At 48.0% G+C, this 14524-nt stretch overlaps 1 protein-coding gene across 8 annotated transcripts in view; it reads left to right on the top strand.

Annotated features, from left to right (window-relative positions):
* The window catches only part of DYSF (dysferlin), a 195657-nt gene that overhangs the window by 15949 nt on the left and 165184 nt on the right, over positions 1-14524 (top strand). For all 8 annotated transcript variants that reach the window (XM_079990669.1, XM_079990666.1, XM_079990664.1 and 5 more), the window contains exons 2-3: positions 3059-3114; positions 3682-3773. In XM_079990669.1, coding sequence (XP_079846795.1) covers positions 3059-3114; positions 3682-3773 — 148 coding nt within the window. The remainder of the gene's footprint in view (positions 1-3058; positions 3115-3681; positions 3774-14524) is intronic.

The raw sequence follows: 14524 nt of genomic DNA, 5'->3' as shown, positions 1-14524 counted from the left end.
TTTAAACCTTTTCTTCCTTTCATTATATATATCAAGCCAGGCGTTATTCCTCAGCGGGGGGCCAGCAGGATTTCCTGGGCCTGGTGTATTGTGTGTGTTATTTCAGGTCCAGATTCCTGCCTTGCAGGGGGTTGGACTAGATGACCTCTGGGGGATCCCTTCCAACTCTACGACTCTACGATTCTATGATGTCATGGTCCAAATTGCCTTGCTGAAGGCTGATTTGGCTTCCCATTTTGGTACGTTGGCTCATGTTGTCAGCTGAGCTCCCGTGTCCTGCAAGGAACAAATTTATTTTTTTGTATATAATTTTTAAATTAAACTTTATGTTTTACAATTTAAAGTACTCGTTTTTTTACATCCTTAAAATATCCATGACTTCCCTTCTTCCCTTCCCATGGTCTATTTTATATATCCTCAATCCCTGCCTATTTTACAGAAACTATACCATTCAGCATTCCCTTATTACATGCATCAAAACTTATTTACACTGTTGAATTTGTCTTAATGCTGCCATCGCTGCAAGGAACAATTTTAAACCTGCACGTGTGTCACGGGGGGAAATTAGCATTTGCAAATGAGCAGTGGCCTTTTTCTCCCCACAAGAGGCGGCAACTTTGGGCGTTCTCTGCCCTCCTGCACTTCCTTGGGAACAAATATCATCTGCAAACACAGCTCCACTCTTTCCTTCCTCCTTCCCATTCTGAGCAATGCCTTTTTCAAATGCTGAACCGTCTGAGTCTGCTGAGTGACCATATATAGCAGTTTTTGGCTCTGCACGGGGAGAGCCACAAAGCTATACCAGGCAGACCTTCCTGCAGAGCTTTGGCAATAGCAGCTCCTCCTATTGTTCTGTCTCTCAAGAGTCTTCCATTTCCTTTTACCATTTTGTGGCAAAACTGAGCAGAGAGAGAGAGAGAGAGTCCCTTTCTGCCCCTGCCAAATGATTTGCTCAGCCTTCCAAGCCTTTTTTCTCTGCTTCGGAGTCTAGATCCTCCTTCCGGTTTTGGACATCTCTGTTTAGACTGTCAGACACGTGATGCGCTCCAAAGATAGATTATAAAAGCAACAAGCGGATGAGGCAGAATGGTTTTCGTCTCCTAGGACAGTCGAGCTACTCCAGAAGCACCAGGCGGCCTCTATGCCAGGGGCATGTGGCTGGGTGGTTAGAGCAGCCTTCCAGAAGTTTGGGTTTCCATCTCCCATCATCCACAACCATTGGATGAGCTGACTGAGGATGTTGGAGGCTGCAGCCCAATAATAGCTAGGGCAGCAAAGTCAGAGAACTCTGGCTGGGCAAGACTAGCATTTTTGGAGGGGGAAATAGGTGGCCTATATCTTTAAAATGAAACCAAGCCAATGGATAAATGATGGCAAGCAGGGCCTGAATCGGGGCCTCTGGTCTGGGCTTTTTACACGCTTTGACATGAAGGAGTCAGGTTCACATCTGTGTGAGGAAAGGTGACCTGGCGTCAGGGCCGGCCCAAGGCATTTTGCTGCCAGAGGAGAAACAGCTGATGTCCCCCCCCCCCACCGCAGCCTCTAGTGAAGTGGGACTCCAAAGCTCTCCCCATTATCTCCTTATTTTAGACTCTGCACAAACATCCAGAGAGAGAGAGAGAGAGAGAGAGAGGAGAGGAGAGGAAGGAAGGAAGGAAGGAAGAGAGAGGAGAGAAAAAGAAAGAGAGACAGACAGACAGACAGACAGACAGACAGACAGAGAGGAGAGAAAGAGAAAGAGAGAGGAGAGAGAGAGACAGAGACAGAGAGAGACAGAGACAGAGAGGAGAGAAAAAGATAGAAAAAAAGAAAGAAAGAGAGAGAGAAAAAGAGAGGGAGAGGAGAGAATAAGAAAGAGAAAGCGAGAGCGAGAGAGACAGAGACAGAGAGAGGAGAGAAAGAGAGAGAGAGAGAGAAGAGAAAAAGAGAGAGATATTAATAAAACTGGATGGATCAAACATCAACTAACTATAATGAATTAAGTGGTTTCTGAAATGGCGAAATTAACTGCCAAATTAAGAGGACATAATGATGACGTGTTTAAGGAGGATTGTCTCTCAAATTATCACCCATATATGAAGTCGCTTGCAGGATTTGAAATATAAGACACGGATTATTGACAGAATTAACAATAGTGGGGTTTAGAAAATCAAAACTTATGTGCTGTAAAACAGCTAATAAAAAAGGAGTAAAAAAGAAGGATCTGGAAAGGAGGGGCCGGAAGTCCAGAAGAAACTTTGCATGTTTTTGTTTTTAAATTGTATATGATAATAAATGTTTTGGAATATTTTTGGAGATTTAATAGAAATTATATGGAAAAAACGAATTCATTGCTTTTCCTGTTCTCCTGTAAGTTCCAACATCTTCTTCTTAAATTGGGCAGGTGGATAAACAGAGCACTGACACCTGGATCTATGTGATCTGGGACAGGTGTGTGTGGGATTTTCAGCCACACCGGCTGCCAGGGATCTCCTTCCAGAATTGCAATTGACTACTCTGATGGGGACAGACAGATGGGTGGCTTTAGACCTGCCGTCCAGAGGAGATGGCTGGACCGAAGGCTTTCTGTGTTTTAGAGAGAATGAGTGTGGATGTCCTTGTGTGAGAGAGAGAGATAGAGATCTCAAAGAAACCTGTTTTCCACCCAGGCTTGTTCCGTTGCTGATGCCATTGTGCTTGTCATTTGCCTTTTCTGCCCATGCCCAGCCTTGGAACTGCAGCCCTGACCCTGCTGCACCCCTTCTCTTCCCTTATCTTGCCTGCTGCCCCCACCCTGGCACCTAGTAGCAGGGTGCCAGCTGGAGTCTCTTTGGGCAGGAGTTGGCCATCTGCACCAACCTCTGGCCAAGGATTCAGAGGAGGCTCTTTCCGCCCAAGATAATTTTAAACTCGGAATGCAATAGCTTGAACTCAGGTCCTTGTGCACACCTCCTGCTGCTGAGCTCTGCCCCTTCTCTGACTGGGCTGTGAATTGTTAATGCGGAAACATCTGTTCAGACCATTGTGAAAAATGTGCTGCTACTGGGGCCGTTTCTTATCTTTCTGCTGTCTTTCCTAGGGGTGAAGAAGAGAACCAAGGTGATCAAGAACAACGTCAACCCCGTGTGGAACGAGGTGAGCCAGCCGCCCCTCTGCCTGAGCCTCTGATGGGTATGATCCTGTGCTTAATTTCAGCAGAGACGGCTGTGGGTCAGTCCCAGCATCACGTTCCCACTGTCAGGGATCAGCTCTGGAAGATGCTCTGAGCCTGGACTTCCTCCGCACTGAGTTGTTGAAGGTTCATTATTGTTCCACAAGATGTGTATTTCTTTAAGGGCCAGAGCAAATAACGTGACCTAGTTTTACAGCTGTGAAGCAGTACAGCAGGTCCTGTTAAGTTATGTTAAGTAAGCTGTTGGGTATAGAATATAAGGAGCAGCACCTAGCTCTCTCAGTACCCTGGTGGATGGGTTGTGCTTATTGATATATAGTAAAAGCAGTTTTTGTTTTTGTTATTAAAACCTCGCAAACGTTATTTTGCATTCCTTGTAATGTGTGGCCTCCCCAGCACGCCTTCTGCAGTGCAACTAATCTGCAAATAGCCAACATGAGTAACTAGATCAGTTGGATCTCCTGGCAAGTTGAGAGGGAGGATTGGGACCCACTCTCAGTCCCTGACCTGCTCCCCTCCTCTCCTCTTAGGGCTTTGAGTGGGACCTGAAAGGGATTCCATTAGATCAGAATGCGGAGCTCCACGTCGTCGTCAAAGACCATGAGAAGATGGGCAGAAACAGGTAGGAGATCTCCACAAAACCTTCAGAGCAGCTGGCCAACTTTGGCTCACGGCTGGTCCTACCATTGGGAGATGCGAGGCAGTGGGACGTCTTGCCATTTGCAAATTCCCCCAACGAGGGGTGCTCAAAAGTTGGAACGTGACTTGCAAATTCAAAAGACCTTTTGCTTAAATTGATAATAAATTAGTTTTGCTTGGGAAGCAAAGTGTGCGTGAAATACAGTTCTCCGTGAATTTGGCTAACCCTCTTGTGAAGCCGTCGGCTCATCTAGTCTAGCATCCTGCCCTCACAATGGCCAAGCAGATGAGGACATAAGAGCTCGGTCGGTAGACTCTTGATCTCTGGGCTGTGGGTTCAAGCCCTGCAATGGGTAAAAAAGTTTCCTGCATTGCAGGGGTTGGACCAGATGACCCTCATGGTCCCTTCCAACTCTACAACTCTATAACTTAATGCATAATAATAATAATAATAAATTCATTTATATCCCGCCCTCCCCAGCTGAAGTCGGGCTCAGAGCGGCTGCCAACAGTAAAAGTAACACAGTTTACATAATATCGCAATCTATTACTGTATTTTTCGCTCTATAAGATGCACCAGACCATAAGACGCACCTAGTTTTTGGAGGAGGAAAACAAGAAAAAAAATATTCTGAATCTCAGAAGCCAGAACAGCAAGAAGGATCGCTGCGCAGCGATCCCTCTTGCTGTTCTGGCTTCTGGGATAGCTGTGCAGCCTGCATTCGCTCCATAAGACACACACACATTTCCCCTTGCTTTTTAGGAGTGGAAAAGTGAGTCTTATAGAGCAAAAAATACGGTAATTGAAATACATTCTAAAATCATTTCATTCTAAAATCAATTCAGAATCAAATTAATGACAACCATTGGGCTAGAGTTCTGTGAGGATTACCGAAGGAGGGGGTCAGACTGTGCCTTGGCCCAAGGCCTGGTGGAACAGCTCTGTCTTGCAGGCCCTGCGGAAAGAGGTCAAGTCCCGCAGGGCCCTAGTCTCTTGGGACAGAGCGTTCCACCGGGTCGGTGCCACAGCCGAAAAGGCCCTGGCTCTGATGGAGGCCAGTCTAACCTCTCTGTGGCCTGGGACCTCCAAGATGTTTTTGTTTGAAGACCGTAAGGTCCTCCGTGAGACATACCAGGAGAGGCGGTCCTGTAGGTACGAGGGTCCTAGGCTGGATCAGGCCAGTGAACTGTGCTGGATCAGGCCAATGGTCCCTCTAGGCCAGCATTCTGGTCCCTCAGTGGCCAAGTGGGTGCCCCAAAGCGAAACTCGCAAGCTGGATTCAAGCACAAGAGGAACACTCTCCCCTCCTGTGGTTTCTAGCAACTGGGATTCAGAAACATTTCTGCCTCTGATTGTGGAGCCTTCCTGGCTAGGGGTCCATGGGAGTGGAGCTGGCTGCTGCAGGCGTTGGAGCACCCATCCTGTGTCAGTTTGCATTTCTTAGTGCAAAAAGTATTGATCTGATGTGGAGAGATCTTTCCTATTCTACTTAATTCAAGAGGGTTCTGGAAGCAGCTCCGTGTGAAAGAAACAGGCAGAAGGTTCCTGATGTTTGGGTTATTTCTTCAGAGAAGCTGAATGAAGCTGTCTTAAAATGGTTCTGTTATCACTTCTGTCAAGGTCATGCCGACTATAAAAGAAGGGCCAGAAGGAGCCTGGGTCTCACTCTTTCTATCTCTCTCCCTTCTTGTGTGGTGTTCTGTAAATTGTGTTAAGGTTTTAGTCTTATTATAAGTTATTGTAAATTTAAGTTAAGTCTGCTGCAAACTGGATTTCTTATGGACAGTGCCAGTCCTGCATGTATGGGATTTGTGACCATTATGCTCATTTGCCTTCAGGAGCAGCAAAGCTCTGCTGGATGACATATTAATTGCCTCTGGTCTGTTTTTGGGGAATCCTGCAACGTGTTTCAGTTTTTACTCTGCTAACTATACATTGGGAGTTTTGTTCTGGATCAGTATTGAGCAGAATTCCTTGCTCTTTTGGGGCATGCAAACCGCTTGCCACCTACTCTCTGCCTGCGGAGAAGTTCAAGGCATTCTTCGCCCAGAGAAACGCCTGGCCTCTCCGTGGCTCCGTGAGTTCCTAGCATTGGCAGGGCAGGAGGTGGCTGAAAGGACTCTTTATGCTGCCGAGTGACATGGAAACAATTCTCGGAAAGGGAGAGTGAAATATACTCGGAGTCGAGAGTGGATTTCATGCTCTTTATTCAGCTCATAGTGGTGAGGAGGAATGGAAGTTCCCCCAGAATGTCTGTTTTATATACATTATTTACACAATGGGCCCCACGTGATTGGCTAATTCCGGGATTCTCCTGTAGGCCAATCAGGTTGCGGGTTCACTTCCACCTGGAGCTGGATTGGGTGGCTCCTGTGGACCAATCAGACTGCTGCATTCTGGATCCTATTGTTCTAGGACCAATCAGACTGCTGCATTATGGATCCTATTGTTCTTGGACCAATCAGACTGCTGCATTCTGGACCCTTCTGTTCAAGAACCAACCAGACTTCTGCATTCTGAATCCTATTGTTCTAGGACCAATCAGACTGCTGCATTCTGGATCCTATTCAACTCGGTGCATAACAGAGAGAAAGTCACAGAGCCACATCTTAGGGGCACCAAGGGGCTTCTCAACATCCAGCAGGTCCCACGTTCAATCCTTGGCTTCTCCCTGCTGCCCCAAACCCCCGAAAGCTAGTCTGTGAGCTCGGTGGACCCAAAGCAGCTTCGGATGCAGAGCAGGAGTTCAGATTTCCGAAGCCGGACCCGGGAGGGTTGAGGCTGCAGTTCTGGATCTGCAGCTGGGAACATAGGATGCTTCCTTAAACGGAGCCAGACCTTTGGCTCATCCTCTTCTGCTTCCAGTCAGCGTAAAACAAGGTTTCCCAAACTTGGGTCTCCACCTGATTTTGGGCTAACATTCCCATCATCCCTGTTACCGGAAAAATCCGAGGGCTCCCTTGGACAAAAAGTAAAGACACCAACCAGAGTAAATTGGAGCAAATCAGCAGCCTGTAGGCTTGGCCTTTATTGAACTGTTGCAACAGGGTGCTCCCCTCACTTGCAGGTGAGAGGAAAGACACAGAAAAATGGTGTGCAAGGCCTTATAAAAACTTTTGAAATTCCCACCCTGTAGATCAAGACCACCCCCAGAAACATCATACATACATCATAGAAAGGAGGGGTTGAGGGAGGAGTTGCGGTGGTAACCCAAGTGTCCTGTCACCTGGCTGGTTCCCCCTTTCCCCCTCCCCATGAATACTTTCCAGGTGACAGAGGGGAGTTTGCAGTTTCCTGCCCCCAGAGGGAAGAGCTGATTATTGTCCTTTGTTCCAGTCTGTGCTGAATCCACTCCCATATGCAGGTCCTTTGTGAGTGTGATGGGCTTCTATCTAGGACCAAGGTTGGCATAGCAACTGGGCAGGGCTCCTGTGGATGTGCTGGGATGGTGAAGGGATTATGGCTGCCCTGTATCAAACCTTCCCCATTTTGTAGTCCTTCCTTCATGGCGTAAAATAAAAGTGGAACAGTGCAAATCCGATGTATGGTTGATTTTCTATGAATTTATAACAGAAGCGTAGCGTATGTAGTGTGTGAGTGTGAGTGTGTGTGAAGTTTGTACAAACTGAATGATTGGGGGGGGGGGTGTTTTCTGCTACATCCCTGACCACTGTTCCTGCTAGCTGGGGATGATGGGAGTTGTAGTCTAAAAATGGCTGGAGACCTGAGTTTGGGGAACCCTGGAGTAGACCATACTGAGCTCAGATGGATTCAGTATAAAGGCAGACATTGTTTACGAGGCAGACACTCTGCCGCTGAGCTATGGTCCTTCAAAGGTGATTTCTCACACTTTTTCAGAGGATGTTGGTGGGGTTCAAAGCCTGGATCACAGGCTGCCTTCGTTATCCTTGACTGCATTGTCACCACATTCCTCTTTTGCTGCTCTGGCTGCCTGGACGTGAAAGAAGTACCAAAAATCCACCGAATGATTGCCAACCCTGAATGGCTACCTTAGGGGTTGGCTCCGCAACCTTTTTGGGCTCGTGGGCACATTTGGAGATGGTAGAAACTGTCATGGAATTGTAGAGCTGGAAGGGACCCCATGGGGGCATCTAGTCTAGGGCTGCCGTTTGTCCAGGTTTCTCCAGACACATCTGGGAATCAGGGTGCAAAAATGGCGCCTGGGAGGATTTTTGCAGAATCGGCAAAATGTCCAGGGAAACCTGGACGTGTGGCAAGTAGAGCGATTAAAACAATAAGTGCTTGAAAATCCCCCCAAATTCCCCAACCCTAATCTAGTCCAAACCCCTGGAATGAAGCAGCCTCAATTAAAACATCCAAGACTATCCAACCTTTGCTTAAAAACCTCCAATGGAGAATCTGTTAGAATTCCTGACAGAATCCACTGCCTCAGGAGGGAGACCGGTCTACTGTCTAATGACCCTTACTGTCAGAAAGTCTTCCTGATGTTGAGTCAGAATCTCCTTTCTTGTAACTTGAAGCCGTGGGTTCGAGTCCTATAATAATAATAATAATAATAATAATAATAATAATAATAATAATAATTTATTATTTATAACCCGCCCATCTGGCAGGGCCTCCCCAGCCACTCTGGGCGGCTTCCATAAAAACCAAAAATACAGCAGGAGAAAACAAGCTTGCTCTGTCTTCCATGTGACAGCCCTTGAGATATTTGAAGACGGCTCTCTTATCCTCCTCTCAGGAGAAAGGGGTGTGTGCGGTCTGCCCCGGGTGTCATCTGGGGTTGTAGTCTGACATTCTAATGGGTCTTATAGGCAACTAGACCCTTGAACATGTATAGAGTAGCTTCCCACTTTGCAAGCTCAGCCAGGCTCGACCCTGCTAGGTTTTGGGGGAAGGAGCTTCTGGGAAGATGGTGGCAGAGGTCAGGGGTAGCTCCTCTAGCATTGCGGTTGGAGGATGGATGGCGGCTAACAGATTGAGGTTGAATCCTGACAAGACAGAAGTACTGTTTTGGGGGGACAGGAGGCGGGAAGGTGTGGAGGATTCCCTGGTCCTGAATGGGGCAACTGTGCCCCTGAAGGAGCAGGTGCGCAGCCTGGGAGTCATTTTGGACTCACAGCTGTCCATGGAGGCACAGGTCAAATCTGTGTCCAGGGCAGCTGTTTACCAGCTCCATCTGGTACGCAGGATGAGACCCTCCCTGCCCGCAGACTGTCTCGCCAGAGTGGTGCATGCTCTAGTTATGTCCCGCTTGGACTACTGCAACGCGCTCTATGTGGGGCTACCTTTGAAGGGGACCCAGAAACTACAACTAATCCAGAATGCAGCAGCTAGACTAGTGACTGGGAGCAGCCGCCAAGACCACATAACACCGGTCTTGAAAGACCTACATTGGCTCCCAGTACGTTTCCGAGCACAGTTCGAAGTGTTGGTGCTGACCTTTAATGGCCTTGGTCCAGTATATCTGAAGGAGCATCTCCACCCCTATTGTTCTACCCGGACACTGAGGTCCAGCGCTGAGGGCCTTCTGGTGGTTCCCTCACTGCAAGAAGCCAAGTTACAGGAAATCAGGCAGAGGGCCTTCTCGGTAGTGGCACCCTCCCTGTGGAACGCCCTCCCACCAGACGTCAAAGAGAACAACTACCAGACTTTTAGAAGACATCTGAAGGCAGCCCTGTTTAGGGAAGCTTTTAATGTTTGATGTATTACAGTATTTTAATATTCTGTTGGAAGCTGCCCAGAGTGGGCGGGGTATAAATAAATATTATTATTATTATTATTATTATTATTATTATTATTATTATTATTATTATTATATTTATTATTCATTATCATCTCTGAGCCTCATCAAGTAGCTAGTCCCTGTTGCTTTCGTGGAGATGGAGCCAGAAGTCTCCTTGCGAAGGAAGAGGCATCTGGGAAGGTTTGTCTTCCCAAAGTGTTCCTGGAGTGCTGAACAGGCGCTCCCATAAAAGGGGTTCTTGTTGCACCATAGAGAGAATCTGAGCTGCCACAAGAGTTCAGTGTGTCAGCTCTGAGAAGGCAGCCCCTGCTAGGTGGGTGGGAAGGGGAGAAGAGAAGAGAAGAGAAGAGGACTGTTTAAGAATAGCCCTGTCGAAAGAGGATATCCAGGAATAGCAAGGATGATTCAGGGCAAGAGAATCCGGAGACCTCAAGTCTGGCTGTGTGCCTGAGGTCTGGGGAAAAAAAATAATGATTGGAGGGATGTCTCTCCTTCGTCGAATATTGGAATGGTAGAGTTGGAAGGGATTGCCAAAGGTCATCTAGCTCAACCCCCTCCAACGCAGGAACGGTAGCTGAGCAATTCCTGCAAAGCAGGAACCAAAGCCTTTGGAAGGGGACAAGACTGCAAGATGCACCCAGGGCTATTGGGACCAAAAAAGAGACAGGCCCAAGGTAGAATAAGAGAATCGTAGAATTGTAGGATCAGAAGGGACCCCCAAAAGTCATCTGTCCCAACCCCACGCCATGCAGGAACCAGAGCTAAAGCATCCCTGGTAGAGAGCTCTCCAGCCCCTGTTTAAAAACATCCAAGGATGGAGAGGCTGGCCCCTTCTGAGGGAGTCCATTCCACTGTTGAGTACGGCTGGGTGATATCTGGTTTTCAACGACAGAGGACGAGATGGTGGGACAGTGTTCTCAAAGCTACCTGCATGAGTTTGAGCAAACTGCGGGAGGCAGTGGAAGACAGGAGGGCCTGGCATGCTCTAGTCCAGGGGGTCACAAAGAGTCGGACACAACTAAACGACTAAACAACAACAACAAACCATGTAAATACCACCAGAAAATAAAAATAAAAACTCTTCCAGGCCCTCCTGTCTTCCACTGCCTCCCATAGTTTGGTTAAACTGATGCTGGTAGCTTCGAGAACACTGTCCCACCATCTCATCCTCTGTCGTCCCCTTCTCCTTGTGCCCTCCATCTTTCCCAACATCAGGGTCTTTTCCCGGGAGTCTTCTCTTCTCAGGAGGTAGCCAAAGTATTGGAGCCTCGGCTTCAGGATCTGTCCCTTCCAGTGAGCACTCAGGGCTGATTTCCTTCAGAATGGAGAGTTTTGATCTTCTTGCAGTCCATGGGACTCTCAAGAGTCTCCTCCAGCACCAGAATTCAAAAGCATCCATTCTTCGACGATCAGTCTTCTTTATGGTCCAGCTCTCACTTCCATACATCACTACTGGGAAAAGGAGGCTCCATTAGCTAAAGTGGTGCTAAGGTTAAGAACAGTTTCAGGTTAAGAACGGACCTCCGGAACAAATTAAGTACTTAACCCGAGGTACCACTGTAAATTTGTTTATGTTCATTCAAAACCTGCCAAGGGGTCCAATTCATTTTGTTGTCTTTTTAAGTAATTTGTAAAGAGTTCCCATTCTTCTTTGAAGTCACAGTTGTCCTTATCTCGCAATTTATACGGTATGTTAATTTAGCCAGCTCTGCATAGTTCATCAGTTTCTCTTGCCACTGTTCTTTTGTCGGGGTTCCATCCTTGTGTTATCAAGACTCTTGCCGCTGTTGTTGCATACATAAATAGATTCTTTATTTTCCTTGGCAGGTCTTGTCCTACAATCCCTAACAGAAATGCTTCTGGTTTTTTAACAAATGTCATTATAAACATTTTCTTTAATTCGTTATATATCATTTCCCAGATTTTTTAAATTTCTCTACATTCCCACCACAAACCAGCCACTGCCTCTCAGCCCGACCTCCCTCCCAGGGTTGTTATGGGGATTAATTGGGGGCAGAGAGAACCGTGTTCGCCACCTTGAGCTCCTTCGAGCTGTTCAAGAGTGGAACAGACCCCCTCAGAAGGGGGAAGCCTGTGAGGTTTGAAAACAGAGTCTGGAGAGCTATCTGCCGGGGATTCTTCAGCTGTGGTTCCTGCAGGGCACGGGGTTGGGCTAGATGACTTTTGGGGTTCCCTTTCCATCCTAGAGTTCTACGATTCTGCAAGCTTTTGCATGTGCCGCTGTATTAAATACACCATAGTTCTCTCTTTCATCCAACCAACCAACCCCACTGCTGCTGGGCTCTCAGGCCCCCAAAGTGAGAAAGCTAGCCCCACTCTCGTAGCACGACTTCCTTGCGAGGATTTTCCCCTCCCTATAATCTGAGCAGAGGGTGCATTGCTATTGTCTTTTCCCTGATAGGGGTCTGGAAAGGACACCACCCAAGATAAGTCTGGAACTGCCCTCCGACGCCTTGGCCGCCATCCAGGGTGCTTCTTGCCAGCTTTCTTTATCCTGTTTTCATATGCTAGTTGTTGTTGTTTAGTCGTTTAGTCGTGTCCGACTCTTCGTAGCCCCCTGGACCAGAGCACGCCAGGCCCTCCTGTCTTCCACTGCCTCCTGCAGCTTGGTCAGACACATGCTGGTAGCTTCGAGAACACTGTCCCACCATCTCATCCTCCGTCGTCCCCTTCTCCTCGTGCCCTCCATCTTTCCCAACATCAGGGTCTTTTCCAGGGAGTCTTCTCTTCTCATGAGGTGGCCAAAGTATTGGAGCCTCAGCTTCACGATCTGTCCTTCCAGTGAGCACTCAGGGCTGATTTCCTTCAGAATGGATACGTTTGATCTTCTTGCAGTCCATGGGACTCTCAAGAGTCTCCTCCAGCTAGTTATGCACCCTCAAAAGTCCAGAAGAAATCTGAGGGTTCTGTCCACCACTTCAGAAACTGCATTTATTTATATCCCAGTTCCAAGCAGCTCCAGGTAGTGTCCAGGGCAGCTGTTCACAGCTCTATCTGGTACACAGGATGAGATCCTACCTGCCCACAGACTGTCTTGCCAGAGTGCTTCATGCTCTAGTTATCTCCCACTTTGACTACTGCAACTTGCTCTACATGGGGCTCCCTTTGAAGGTGACCTGGAAACTACAACTAATCCAGAACGCAGAACCCAGACTGGTGACTGGGAGTGCCCACCGAGGCCACATAACACCGGTCCTGAAAGACCTACATTGGCTCCCAGGACATTTCCGAGCACAATTCAAAGTCTTGGTGCTGACCTTTAAAGCCCTAAACGGCCTCGGTCCAGTAGACCTGAAGGAGCATCTCCACCCGGGACACCGGGGCCCAGCTCCAAGGGCCTTCTGGTGGTTCTCTCCCTGCGAGAAGCAAGGTTACAGGGAACCAGGCAGAGGGCCTTCTCTGTGGTGGCGCCCTCCCTGTGGAATGCCCTCCCAGCAGATGTCAAGGAAATAAACATGTCTTCTGACATTTAGAAGACATCTGAAGGCAGCCCTGTTTAGGGAAGCTTTTAATGTTTGGTGTTTTATTCTGTTTTTAGTGTTCTGTTGGGAGCCGCCCAGAGTGGCTGTGGAAACCCAGCCAGATGGGCAGGGTGTAAATAATAAATTGTTATTATTAATATATATGAGGTTCTCTCCATGTTCATTGAAACCCCACAACCACCCTTTGAGGCAGGTCAAGTGGAGAGAGGGACTGGCCCAAGGTCATACGTAGTGACCTCCATGGCTGAGCGGGGGATTCAAACCCTGTACTCACAGGTTCTAGTCTGGCACTCTTCACCAGTTCATTTAATCCAGGGTTTCTCAAACTGGGATCTCCAGCTGTTTGGGGACTATACCTCCCATCATCCCTGACCACTGGCCTTGCTAGCTAGGGATGATGGAAGTTGTAGTCTAAGAACAGCTGGAGACCCCAGTTTGGAAAACCCTGATTTAATCCTCCTAAAAAAGGAAAGCGAGTCTTGAGCAAGCAACTGAAGGCAGATGGAGGCAGGTGGGGCAATGCTGGGCCTCTGGACGTTCTTCCGTTTTTGGTGCAGCCACAAAGAAGGCCCTTGTCTTCCATGGGGGAAATCTCCAGCAACTGAGCATGGACAAAGTGCAGGAGCACCAAAGGATGTTCCCTCTCATGCATGCACCGACTCTCGCTTCTGGATATCCAGATCTTGCCCGAAGGTCTTTCAGAAGCTCTTCTGTTGTGTCCTCCAAACTTCGAGTCAGCTGGGCTTCCCCTTGGCTCACCTCGCCTGAAGTCGAGCTGCGTCATGATTCATTTTGCGTCAGAAGCTGAAGGAGCAGGAAGGGGATTTCTACGGAAAAAAGCCTCTCTCTCCTGCGGAGACAATGTGGGGAAGTGGAGAGGGAGACATTGGAGCAGACTCTCCAAGATGGGGATTTTATGGCCCTGGGCATGTTTTGCCAAGAAGGTGTTGGGAAGGCTATTTGCTCCTTCCTATTTTTAAACTGGGTCCAGCTCCACCCGCCGCTTGTCGGTCTCCAGCCAGTGCAGCTCTGTTTCCTTGGCAAGGTCTCCACCTCTCCAGGGAACTTCGAGACAGGATGGTTAACTTATCTGGTTTTCCTTTTGGCGTTTAGCATTGTGTCTCAAAGTGGTGCAACAGATGTTTCGCCTGAAAACAGGGATCGGTCCAAAGGACTTATGGGTTGTTGTCAGCAGATTAAGGCTGCCTGCAGTCCTCTTAAAGACCCTTAGCAGAACCTCAGTCCCCTTGAACTTGGAGGGACTTGCTTCTGGGTAAACAGAATCCTTGAACTGTAGAGTTGGAAGGGACCCCGAGTTTCATCTAGTCCAACCCCCTGCAAGGCAGGAATATGCAGCTTTCCCATACGGGTATCGAACCTGAAACCTTGGCATTATCAGCATCATGCACTAACCAACCCAGCAATTTGTATGTTTAGTATCTATTTTGTGAACTGCTCTGAGACCTCTGGGTATAGGGCGATATATTATTATTATTATTATT

Source organism: Podarcis cretensis, assembly GCF_951804945.1.
Source record: "Podarcis cretensis genome assembly, chromosome: 9".
NCBI lineage: Eukaryota > Metazoa > Chordata > Lepidosauria > Squamata > Lacertidae > Podarcis > Podarcis cretensis.
Note: the sequence above shows the minus strand (reverse complement) of the source record. Positions and strands in the feature narration are given on the sequence as shown.